Consider the following 13,946-nt stretch of genomic DNA (forward strand, 5'->3'; position numbering starts at 1 on the left):
TCCTTCTGTCTGTATGACACTTCTGTTAAACAGGCCAAAGTATTTGTGAATAACTTATCTACAGTTTGTGAGAAAGTTTGGACATTGGGACTCCATCAAACATTCCTGTTAATGCTAATAATTGGAAGATGGCTTTTACCCATTGGAGTCGGGATCACTCGAGATCAACTCTCTCAACTTCTTCTTATGTTTGTGGGGACAGCGGCTGACATACTGGAATTCACAAGTGAGACCCTAGAAGAACAAAATGTGAGGTGAGCATTCCTTGCAACAAAAACACCTTGTGTTCAGGGTCAAGACCATGCACCTGTCTCTTGGTTCTGTGACTTGTATATCACATGAATTCGAATTTTTAGTATATTTTATATGCAATGTTAGGATCAGAGAATTTGCTGCTATTTGCATATTAGAAACCAGCACAGTCTTTATGCTTTTTGACAAATACATAAAGGAGATTTCTGCCAGAGAAAGAGACACATAATATTCTCTGTGGGCGAGAACAGAAAGGCTCTGCATGTTTTCATGATACAGGTTAGATAGAGTCATGGTTCTCTGAAAACCTGAAGTGGAATGACCATCCCTAGCCCCTCTTTTCCACTCCTAAGTGTGAGAAGCATAGCCAATCATAAACACAGCACAGTTACAGTTTAAGAGAGCACTGAGAGAAGACATGGAGAAGTCTCTTCCTATCCATTTGGGGATTTGCATTCTCTGGTGTAAATGGAGAATGGGGCAGAGGTTTTATCTTACTAAATTTTATTTTTAGTCAGTTTTGTTCAAAGTGCCCAAAGGCTTTCTGGTGTAGAGGCCTATAAATTAAAACTTATTGAGTTGGTACTTTTATTTTTGCCACAAGCAAATAAACTCAGAATCCATGATCACATCTGTTTACAGAACGACTTCCTTACCATTAGGGATTTAAGTCTCAATGCCTGAATATACTTTAAGCTTGGGTTGTTTTGCACTATGCCACAAAAATAAATTGGAATGAGGCTGGCTTTTAATGCTACAGTTTACTTTATGCTGTGCTTCTCAAACAACAAAACATAAAGCTCAACAAAATACACTAACTTACCAAGTAAATTTAATATCCCAATTATAGCACAAATTATATTTATAACCATGAGCTACCTTTACAAGATAATTTCCTGTTTCATTTATACTAATTTTTCTCATAGCTAATATATTAAGTTGACATATTTTTTAAAAAAATCCAATCTAAATTGATTCATTATCGTCATAGTGTTGATTTTAGTTCTGTAGTTTTAATGTCTTAAGTATGGTCAATACTTTACATTGTAAAATGTATTTTCAAATAAAATACAATGTTGTTACAAGAAAAACTTCAAGAAATCATGACAGAGCATATAAAAGTGACAGGGACATCACAAAACAAACATAATTAACTCCACCTATGTAGAAATAAACATGTACATGCAAAACATTTAGGGAGATGGGAGAAAACATAGAGTAGTAAAAGAGGTAGTAAGGAGGGATATGTTTTGTGGGGCCAGTCATAAAATTATAAGAAATGCCTAACTCAGTTATCTTAATGGACTGTTGGTAGTCCCATCCAGAAGTGACACCAAGGAGCAATTTATAGATCTGTGTTTTCCAATAAAGGTTGAATATTAAATAATTTTGTGAATAAAAGTAGATTTGCCCAGCAAAACAAACAAAAAACCCAAATAAACAAAAAAATACCCCCAAATCTTGAAAACCATAAGGGATTTTTTCACTCACCCAGTACTGATTTGTTATCTAATGTGTCAAGCACTGAGCTAGGCAGAGATTGGGGAACAAATTGTGAGCAAGTATTAGTAGAAGGACACACAGGCCTATCTCAATTAAGACTATTTCAATTCAGCAAGAATTTAGGAGCACTTGATGTTTCAAGACACCATAAATACCCCCAATTTCTTCTATCACCTACAAATTACTCTTAATGCTTCATAAATATATATTTTTATCATTTTAAACTTGTATCATATCCTAGGAAAGCTGATGTTTAATGGAGCCCAATAAATTATGTCATAGTTTTTAATGGTTACTGCTTTTAAAATTTGTTTTCAATTTTCATTGTCTCAGTTTGAAGTCATTTTCATTTTTAATATTACCACATTGTGACGGTAGCCTTCTGTAATTCCCATTCAAGTCCTATGTGCCTCTATTACTCAAATATCCACTCTCCCAAAAACCCTCCCAAAGTGAAAGCCCAAGAAGAATATAAAATTTTTCTCTCTCCTAGAAATTAGCTTCCATGTTCTGATTTCTTGTTTTGGTTCTCACCTATACTGCAAGAATTGACACTGCAAATATCTATCTTTTCAAGGAAGAAGACCTTTAATCCTTTCCCACTGGGACATAAGCCTTCCCTTTTAGGCTCAAGAGGATAATTATGAAGAATATTCTTAATACATAAGTAAAAGATATTTATATCTAATAGAAGAAGGGATCACTTCATTGTAGTCTACTCAGCATTGCCTATTATTATGACATTTCACTTTTTCTAATGTTTTAATCCATAGTTTGGGCTGATAGATTTAGGAGAAAGCCTACAATGATATCTACATCACAAAAATGTCTAAATCTCTTCCCCGTTTTCTAGCTAATATGTCAAATTCTATTTTTTATTAAATAAATTTCCTTCCTTTGGCTCACATTAAAGTTCATCTACCTAAGTTTTATGCATTTACATAGATTTGTAAAGCTTCTGACTGCATTTTTTTCTTAACAGCTTTATGAAGTTATGGTTTAAATAACACAAATTTCAACTGTAATTCTATAGTTTAATGATATTTAGTAATTATAGATTTGTTTATCCATAACCACAATCCAGGTTTAGAACATTCCCATCACTCCCAAAAGATTCCTGTGGCTGTTTGCAGTCAATCTTCACTCTTAACAGGCAACCACTGATATACTTTATGTCTCTGTGGATTTCTCTTTCTTAGAAATTTCATGGAAATTGAATTATAAAATGTGTACTCTTTTATGTGTGGCTTTTTTATGTAACATAATGTTTCTGGGATTCATCCATGTTGTTTCATGTTTAGCTCCTCTTTAGTTGCTAGTGTTCCATTAAACGCATATACCACATTTTGTTTATTCATTCAGTAGTAGATGTACATGTGGATAACTTCCAGCTTTTTGATACTAAGAATGATGTTGCAAAGAGGATTCACTGACAATCTTTTGCCTGGCTATGTTTTCATTTCTCTTTGGTAGACACCTAAGAGTGGAATGGCTGGTTATATGCTAAGTATAGCTTTAATTTTTTAATAATCTGCTGAGATGTTTCTAAAGTGACTGTATTAATTTATATTCCCACCCGCAATGTATGAGGATTCCATTTTCTCTACATCCTTATCAACAATTGTTTTCCCCCCAGTCTTTTTTATTATACCCTTCTGATGGATGTAGAGTGGTATCTCACCAGGACATTAATTTGCAGTTCTTTAACAACTAATGTTGCTGAGCATCTTTTCATTGGAATATTAGCTATTCATATCTCTTCTTTGGTGATGTGTCTGTATATTTTTCTTCATTTTTTATTGGATTGCCTTTTTATTATTGAGTTGTAAAAATTCTTTATATATCCTTGATACAAGTCCTTTATCAAATGTCTAAATATAAATATTTCTTCCCTGTGTTCAGCTTGTTTTTAAATTTTTTAATGTTATCTTTTGAAAAACACATTTTTAAAATTTTAAAGAAGTTCAAATCTATCAATATTTTCTTTCACATTTTTGGTGTGATATCTAGGAACTATTTTCCCAACCCTAAATGAGAAATATAATTTCTTTTGTTTTCTTATTGATATGGTTTGGCTGTGTCCCCACCCAAATCTCATCTTGAATTGTAACTCCCACAATTCCCAGGTGTTGTGGGAGGAACCCGGTGGGAGGTGATTGAATTATGGGAACAGGTCTTTCCTGCACTGTTCTTGTGATAGTGAATGAGTCTCACAAGATCTGATGGTTTAAAAGTGGGAGTTTCCCTGCACAAGCTGTCTTTGCCTGCTGTCAGTCACTAAGATGTGACTTGCTCCTTCTTGCCTTCCCCCATGACTGTGAAGGCTCCCCAGTCATGTGGAACTGTAAGTCCATTAAACTCTTTTTCCTGTACAAATTACCCAGTGCCGGGTATGTCTTTATCAGCAGCATGAAAATGGACTCGTACACTTATGGAATGTTTTAGTTCTCTTACATTTGTTTCTATTATCTGTTTTTACATAATTTTTGTGTACAGTGGGAGGTAAGGTTCCAAGTTTATTTTTTATTTTTGGCACTGCCCCATTCCAGCTGGGACTAATTTTCCCAGTACCATTTGTTGAAAGGATTCTTTCTTTATTATATTGCCTTAGCATCGTTGTCAAAAAATCAATGGATCACAGATGTAAAGCTTTTTCTCTGGACTTTCTGTTGTGTTCCATTGTTTTATATATTTGTCATTATACCAATACCACACTATCATGATTATATAGCTATAGTGAGTTTTGAAATTGAATATTGTAAGTCTTCCAGAATTGTTCTTTTAAAATTTGTTTTAGCTGTTGTAGGTGCTTTACATTTTTATATAATTGTTAAAATTCTCCTTTCAAGTTGTAGAAAGGGTAAAAAAGTTTTTAGAAAACTTACTATGCTCTTGGTAGAGAATGAATTGAATCTAAAGATCAATTTGGGAAGAATTGTCATCTTAACAATATTAAATTTTCCAATCTGTGAACACAAAATATCTCATCCTTTGTTTAGATATTCCTTAATTTCTCTCAGCAATGTTTTGTAATTTTCAGTGTGCAAGGCTTGTATTGCTTTTCTTAACTATTTCCTAAGTTTTTATTCTTTTTGATGCTCTTACTAGTGGAATTATTTTTTTAATTTTACTTTCACATTTTTCATTGCTATAATAGAAACACAGTTTACTTTATATGATGATCTACTACCACAGCCATGCTCAACTTGCTAATTAGTTTTATCCCTTAAGTTTTCTCCTTACAAGATCATGCTGCTTGTGAACAGACTGTTTTGATTCTTTCTAATCCGTATGCCTTTAATTTATTTTTCTTGCCTTATTGCACTGAAAAAAACTTCTTTCAATGTCAAATAGAAGTAGTAAGAGTAGACATTTCAATCTCAAAAGATAAGCATTCTGTCTTGCTATATTAAAGATGATATTAGTTGTGGGTTTTGTATAGATGTCCTTTACCAGTTTGAAGAAATTTCCTTTTATTTCTAGATTATTAGGAATTATTTTTTGGTGTGTGTTAAATTTTGTTAAATACTTTTCCTGCTTTTATTAAGATAATTAAGTGTTGGTTGTCTTTTATTCTATTAAAACAATATATTACACTAATTAATTTTCAGATGTTAAACCAACTTTGACATTTTTTCTCTTTTGATACAGGGTCTTGCCCTTTAGCCCAGGCCCAGGTACCACCCAGTGTGGTCACCACTGCATTGACCTCCTGGGCTCAAGTGATCTTCCTAGCTCAGCCTCCCAAGTAGCTGGGACCACAGGCACATGCCACACCTGGCTAATTTATTTTATGTTTTGTAGAGATAGGATCTCCGTATGTTTCCCTGCTTTTGAACGCCTGGTCTCAGTACCCCCGCCTAAGCCTCTCAAAGTGCTAGGATTATAGGTGTGAGCCACTGTGCCCAGTCTGTAATACTTTTTACATGTTATTGGATTCAGTTTGCTAACATTTGCTTATGAGTCATATTGATCTATAGTATTCTTTTCTAATGATATCTTTTTCTGTCTTTGATAATGCTGACTTCATCAAATACCTCAAGAAGTATTCCTTCTTTATTTTCTGAAAGATTTTACATAGGTTTGGTCTTATTTCTTCTTTAAATATTTTATAGAATTCACCTAGGGAGCCACCTGGACCAAGGTTATTTTGTGGGAAGATTTTTTAAATTATAAATTTAATATCATTACTTTATATAGGTCTATTTAGATATTCTATTTCCTCTTAAATCAGTTTTGGTTACATTTTCCTTTCTAGGAATTTTTCTATTTTGTCTAAGTTGTAGATTTTTGTCATAAAATTGTCCATAATATCTACTATATATGTGTTAATTTCTGTGGACTGAGTTGTGGTACCCTCCTTTTTCATTCTTGAGTTTAGCAATTTCTGCCTTCTCTCTTATTTTTTTAGGGGGTGAGGGGAGGCGCTGATGTTTACTTTTTTGGTTTGATCAGGTTTATTGATTTTGTTGATATTTAAACATAACCAGCCTTTGGTTTTATTGATTTTCTCTATTGTTATTCTGTTTTCCACCTCATGGGTTTCTGTTCTGATGTTTAATTTTTCCTTCCTTATGCTTGCTTTGGATTTAATTTGCTCTTCTTTTTTTTTCTAATTTCTTCAGATGGAAACTTTGATTACTGACCTTTCATATTTTCTACTATATTTGAGACCTTTCATCTTTTCTACTATAGACATTTAAAGTATGAATTTTCCTGTAAGCACTGCTTTGCCAGCTCCCCATAAATTTGATATGTCTTTTTTTGTTGCTTAATGCAGTTCAAAATATTTTCCAATTTATTCTGGCATTCTTTTTATATGGGTTGTTTAGAAGTTGGCTGTTTAACTTCTAAATATATGGGGATCCCTTAGACTATTTGTTGTTGTTGTTTTCTGCTTTAATTCTACTTTCATCTGAGGATCTACTTTAAATTGTTTCAGTATTTTTAAATTTATGGAGACTTACTTTATGGTCTATTATATGGCCTATCTGGAGATCCATGTGTACTTGAGAAGAATGTGTCTTTACTTGGTGTTGGGTGGAGTGTTCTATAAAATGTTAGTTACATCACTTTGGTTGATAGCGTTGTTCAAGTCTTCTGCATCCTTACTGATTTTGTGTCTAGTTGTTCTATTGATTCCTGAAAGTAGAACACTGAAATCTTTCATTCTAATTGTTGGAATGTCTGTTTCTCTTTCAAATACTGTCAGTTTTTGCTTAATATATTTTGGGGCTGTGTATGTAGGTGTGCAAAATTGAATTGTTAACATCTTTCCAATGTAGTAACATTTTGTCATGAATGATCACTTTTTCTTTAGTAATATTTCTTTTCTGAAAGTCAATTTTGTCTCCTACAAATATAGGCACTCCAGCTTTCTTATGTTGGCATAGGGATATCTTTTCTTATTCTTTTACTTTCAAATTATATGTATATATGTATCTACATTCTGTCCCTTATAAACAGCTTACAGTTGGATCCTGCATTTTCCTCCCCAGTTAAGTACAGTTTTTGTCTTTTGATTTAAGTTTACATTAGTTTACTAGGGCTATTATAGCAAAATACCACAAATATGGTGGCTTAAAACAACAGAAATTTCTTCTCTCACAGTTCCAGATGCTAGGAATCCAAAATCAAGGTGCTGGTTCCTATTGGAGGCTCTGAAGAAAAATCTGCTTCATGTTTCTCCCTAGTTTCTGGTGGCTGCTAGCAACTCTTGGTGTCCTGTTGTTTGTTGATATATCACTCCAATTTCTCCCTTTCTTCACATGGCATTCACCCCAGTGTGTCTGTCTGTGTCTCCAAATTTTCCTTTTTTTATAAAGACACTAGTCATTGGATTAGGGCCAACCCTAATCCATATGACCTCATCTTAACTTGATTACATCTGCAAAGACCCTATTTCTAAACAAGGTCACAGTCTGAGACTCGGGTAGACATGGAATTTTAAGGGACACTATTGAAGCTGGTACACTGTGTTTAGACCATTAATATTTAATGTAATTATCGATATGATTAGATTTATAGCTGCCATTTTACTATTTGTTTTTTTTCTATGTCTCACATCCTTTTTATTTCTGTGTTACTCCTTTACTGTTTTGTTTTTCTGGTGGGGGTGGTTGTATGAGCATTTTTAAGTCAATGATGTTAATTTCTGTATACATTTTTTGAATTATTTTATTAGTAGATGCTCTAGGGATTAAAATATACATTTAAAAATTTTACACTCTATTATAGGGTAAAATTAACTTAATTCTGATAAAGCCTAACAATATGGCTCCATTTGGTCATAGCACTGTTGCCCCACTTGCTCCATTACTGATAACTCTGTTTCCTCCTCTTCCTTTTTGCTATTGTTTTTATAAATATATTATATCTTTGTATGTTATAAATCGAATAATCCAGTGTTATAATTAGTGTTCTATATAATCTTTTAATGTTTTAAAAAGATATTAGAAAATGTCTGTATAACTGTATATTTATATGTTCCTTTTAATTTCCCATACATTTATCATTTTCATGCACTTCATTTCTCCATGTGTATTTCAGTTACTATGTGGTGTAATTTCCTTTCAACCTGAAAGACTTTATTTAGTGTTTCTCCTAAGGCAAATCTGTAGTAAAAAATACTCCAAGTTTTTTTTTTTAATCTGAAAATGTTCTTATTTTGCCTTCATGTTTAAAGGATAGTTTTGCTATATAAAGAATTATTGGTTGACAGGGTTTTCATATATATATAATTTGAGGAAAAACATAGTTTACGGGTGTAAGAAGATCAACAAAACCATATAATAAGTAAAAACAAAGATCCACCATTTTACATATATACACATATATATAATTTCACTGTCTACTGGCCTTCATTGTTTCTGATCAGTGTTAGCCATTATAGTTGACCTTCAAACAACATGAGTATGAACTGTGTGGGTCAATTTATATGCAGATTTTTAAAAAATAAAACTTACATTGGGTGTGCCTGCCTCTCTGGCCTCTCCTTTCACCACCTCCACCTCCTTCACCTCTTCCACCCCAGAGATAGCAAGACCAGCCAGCCTCTCTTCTTCTTCCTCCTTCTCAGCCAACTCAATGTGAAGATAATGAAGATGCAGAGCTTTATGATGATTCAGTTCTACTAATGAATAGTAAATACATTTCCTCTTCCTTATGACTTTCTAAATAACATTTTCTTTTCTGTAGCTTACTTTATTATAAAAATATAGTGTGTAGGGAGGCCGAGGCGGGCGGATCACAAGGTCAGGAGATCGAGACCACTGTGAAACCCCGTCTCTACTAAAAATACAAAAAATTAGCCGGGCGCGGTGGCGGCTACTCAGGAGGCTGAGGCAGGAGAATGGCGGGAACCCGGGAGGCGGAGAATGGCGGGAACCCGGGAGGCGGAGCTTGCAGTGAGCCGAGATCGCGCCACTGCACTCCAGCCTGGGCAACAGCGTGAGACTCCGTCTCAAAAAAAAAAAAAAAAAAAAAAAAAAATATATATATATATATATATATATATATATATAGTGTGTAATACATGTAACATATAAAATATGTGTTAATTGACTGTTTATGTTATTGATATTACTTCCAGTCAGCAGTATGCTATTAGTAGTTAAGTTTTGGAAAAGTCAAAATTATACAGAGATTTTCAACTGTGTGTGGGGAGGTCAGTTCTCCTAACTAACCCCCACTTTGCTCGAAGGTCAACTGTACTTATTTGTTGTTACTCTGTACATCATGACTCAATTTTCTCTTGATGTTTTCTTTTCCTCTTTCGCTTTTTATAGTTTGAGATATGTCTAAGTGTGGATATTTGCTTCTACTTATTCTAGGGCTTTATTGATCTTCTTATACCTGTAATTATGTTTTTCCTCAAGATTTTCAGCCACTATTTCTCTAAATATTTTCTCCTCTCTTTTATATCTTTCTTATTCTGGGTTTCCTATTAAAAATATATATGACTGACTGTTCCACGGGTCTCTGAAGCTCTGCTGTTTTTTCTTCAATCTTTTTTCACTCTGTGTCTTTCAGATTAGATAATTTTTATTGATCTATCTTCTAGGTCACTGATTCTTTTTTTCTGCCATGTCAAATCCAGATGTAGAGTCCAATTGTAGAGGTTATTGAAATTTTCACTTTAGTTTGCATATTTTCAATTCTAGAGTTTCTATTTAATCATTTTCATAGTTTCTGTATCTTTATTTACTCACTTGTTGAGTCATTGCCATGAGACTTTTCTTTAACCAATCAAACTTAGTTTTCTTTCATTCTTTGAACATATTTATAATAGTTGCTTTGAAATATTTTTCTGCTAACTCCAATGTCTGGACCTCAGTAGAGACAGTTTCTACTGTTGTGTTTTCCCTCTTAATTGTAAGTTAGATGTTTCTGGATTTTTTTCTTTTATTTATCACATACTTCCTTTGTTGAGAACTGGGCATTTTGGATAATATATTCTAACAGTATGTTATCTTCAGGCTCCCCACCACTGCCACCAGCTGAGGCTTCTCATTTTGTTGCATCTGTTTTCTTAATTGGAGGAATGTATCTCTCCTTGGATTGTAGTCACTGATGTCTCAGATTTTTAAAAAATACCTAGTTTTATTTTTAGTTCGACATCTTAGTGGTCACACCTATAGCTACGTTTTTGGTCAGTCAATAACTTGGGCAGATTGGAATCAAATACTGTGAGCCCTTATGACTTCCATTCTTTGATGATCTGTGCATGGAGCAGATAGCACATTTACAGTTCAAGATGTTTTCATGTCTGCCTCAGCTTTTGATTCCCACTGGGCCCTCTTTGGCCTTCCCTGAACACGCCTGCAGTTTTTCAGTCAGCCAGGCCTACAGGAGTACTCATCTAGCCCTTCTATAGCTCTCATTTTAAGAATCTCTCTATTAAATTTAAAGTTAGTTCATTACACTCCAAATGGGATTGCAGTCTCAAAGTAACAAGCTACATATTTTTAAAATATTTCCAATCAAATTTGTTACTTCTATTGACCACACCACTGAGTGTGAGATTTCATACTCCACTCCGAAGCCGTCACTGGTAAAATTACCACTTTAACTGGTCAATATGGTGTTAGCATTCCCACAACTTGAATTAACTTAGTTTTTTTTTTCTGACTATAAGTCCCTAATTTATCTTTTCATACAGCATTTACGTTAAGAAACTTGATATCATAAATTCTGTTTCTGCCTCTTTGAAATGTAAATTTCCCAGCCTCTTGCCGGTTTGCAAACCAACAATATCTTTCTCAAGGACCTGGGAGCCATCTATTTAAAATGCAGTCTTAAAGAAAGATGGAGCCCCTATCTCCCAGCCTCTGTGAGAGTGTAGGATCCTAACTTTGAAAAGTGCCAATTACCAAACACAAGTGGCCTAATCAAATTGACCAACCTCCATCCTAACATTCTCCAGTACTTTTCCAGTAGGTCACCCCAGTTCTTGAAAACTCTCCTACTTTTTGTTTTAGCAGAGTTGAGTTTAATCTTTCTCTTGTATTTCAATAGTCTTGAATAAATTCTTCCTCATCTGTTTAACTTCATTCAGTACAGTTAAAAGAAAAAAAAAATAGCCAAGCTGGGGATAGGGGAATGAGTATCTGTGGGTAAGAATCCTTCAGATTCTCACTGTTCTTACCTGAAGCTTGGTCAACTTTTCATGAATAAATGTTACTTAATTTGTTGTTTGACTTTGGTTGATTTTCAGAGCCCTGATGGTTGTTTTTTGACAATTTTTTAATATTATACATGCTTGTTGGGGAAATTATTTGCTGACCTTTTCATTTCACTACAGCCACCTTCCAACATTTTCACAAGTCAGAATTTCAACATCATTGCCACGGAGAGTTCCCTGGCCATTTACACCTTTGGAGATCACTTTGTGCAGTCTTTTTTTCCCCCCAACACATTAATAAATCATGTATTAAAAAGAATTCTATTCTCACAGCATTACTAACATTTCCCTGTGAATACTTGACCATACAAAGGAAACTCTTCTTATGTTTACATTGTGTTTTACTTTTATTTTGCAGAGTTGAGGCTAATCTGTCTTTCACCTGGAAGAAATGGTGAAATATTTCTTCTAGGATAGGTTAATACTTCATTTTTTTCTTCCTTTCTATCATTTTTTCCTTTTCTGATGGTATTTGTCATTTTCTTTAAAAAAAAAAAAAAACTAGATGAATTCTATCTGCTGATTGTCTCTTTTCTACAGGAATATTTACACTTCCAAAAAGAAATAGCCCCTACAAAGGACATGAACTCATCCTTTTTTATGGCTGCATAGTATTCCGTGGTGTATATGTGCCACATTTTCTTCATCCAGTCTGTCATTGATGGACATTTGGGTTGGTTCCAAGTCTTTGCTATTGTGAATAGTGCTGCAATAAACATACATGTGCACGTGTCTTTATAGCAGCATGATTTATAATCCTCTGGGGGTATGCCCACTAATGGGATGGCTGGGTCAAATGGTATTTCTAGTTCTAGATCCTTGAGGAATTGCCACACTGTCTTCCACAATGGTTGAACTAGTTTACAGTCAACTGGAAACCATGATTCTCAGCAAACTATTGCAAGAACAGAAAACCAAACACCACATGTTCTCACTCATAGGTGGGAATTGAACAATGAGAACACTTGGACACAGGAAGGAGAACATCATACACCGAGGCCTGTCATGGGGTGGGGGGAGGGAGGAGGGATAGCATTAGGAGATATACCTAATGTAAATGATGAGTTAATGGGTGCAGCACACCAACGTGGCACATGTATGCATATGTAACTAACCTGCACATTGTGCACATGTACCCTAGAACTTAAAGTATAATAAAATTTTTTTTAGAAAAAGAAATAGCTAAGCAAATTGGCAAAATATGACTTTTTATTTTTATTTTTAACCACCAGATTGGGTGTGCTGATACACCAAATGCCAGTCTTTTATCTTACTAGTTTTTCAAATAGAAAAGTGATACTAATGTTAATAATTAAACTTCCCAAGTTTTTTTGTCTCTCTCTGAATCAAGTTCATTGTCTCCTTACATGCTTCTCAGTTGACATTTGTGAAGGCAGATTATACACATGGGACAGTGGTGAATAAATCCACCCAAAATTCCTTTGCAGATCTTGAGTGTTTGCCATTAATCTCCATGATTTATTTACATTCTAACATTTAACCTTCCTGAGAATTTTTACTGTCTGATCTAATAATTCATATTTGCCTGCTTTAAAAATTTTCTGACCTACTTTTCCAAAATTGTGTTTGATAATTTTACTAGTATGTTTTTCAACACCCACATTCTTCCATATTTTGTGTGTGCATAGATAATATATGCATATGCAAAAATGTGCATTCATTATTGCATGGTTAAAGTTGAATTTATGTAGGGCTAGGGTTAGTATATCATTTATCCCTATTTTGTAGGATGATGAATAATATACAAAGATTTTAAGAAGCATACTGACATACTAGTAAAATTACTACTGCTACAATTATGTAATGTTTATTTATCACTTGTTGTGTGCTAAGAAGTCTTAAATGCTTTAATTCAGTAAGTTATTTTGCATTTACATTCACACTATGATGTAAATATTCTTATTATCACCATTTTATAAGCAAAAACATGTCAGGAGAGGCAAATAAAGTCTCAAGATGACATGAAACCAAAAATAACTAATTTGTAGTGATCTACCATAATAGCTTGTGTCACATGCTGTTCTAAGAGCTTTATATGTTTAACATGCTTAAATAATATGCTGAATAAAGTTATTATATAATCCAATTATTATTATTGTCTTCCTCATAATGTAAATGGGTAAACTAAAGCATACAGATGTTAAACTAGTTACTCATATTCATATAACTAATAACTGATCAATCTGGAATTAGAGTCTCACATCCTATTTCTTTAATGAGAGTTGGAGTTGGTGTTAGAACTCTGGTCACTTGGCACCACAGCCCCCTGCTTTGCCACTGCTTTCTACTGCCTTGCAGGCAAATTGCACATAGTTTTTGGAAGAATTATTGAAGTTTGGGATTAGATGAAACTTCAAAAGATGTTGTGAAAAATTTCGTTTGCATCTGTTGAAAAAACCTCGCCAAAATATCCTCAACAACTTTTTCTGCAAGCTCTGTTGAAAAATTACACTAATAGAAGAAATACTAACCCCAAGTGGCAACTTGT

The 13,946-nt window shown here is 33.9% G+C and overlaps 1 protein-coding gene across 1 annotated transcript in view; it reads left to right on the top strand.

Moving 5' to 3' along the window:
* The window catches only part of TMEM26 (transmembrane protein 26), a 47,763-nt gene that overhangs the window by 24,355 nt on the left and 9,462 nt on the right, over nucleotides 1-13,946 (top strand). Inside the window, exon 4 of the mRNA XM_050803064.1 lies at nucleotides 34-254. Coding sequence (XP_050659021.1) covers nucleotides 34-254 — 221 coding nt within the window. The remainder of the gene's footprint in view (nucleotides 1-33; nucleotides 255-13,946) is intronic.

This window comes from Macaca thibetana, chromosome 9, assembly GCF_024542745.1.
Source record: "Macaca thibetana thibetana isolate TM-01 chromosome 9, ASM2454274v1, whole genome shotgun sequence".
Classification (NCBI taxonomy): domain Eukaryota; kingdom Metazoa; phylum Chordata; class Mammalia; order Primates; family Cercopithecidae; genus Macaca; species Macaca thibetana.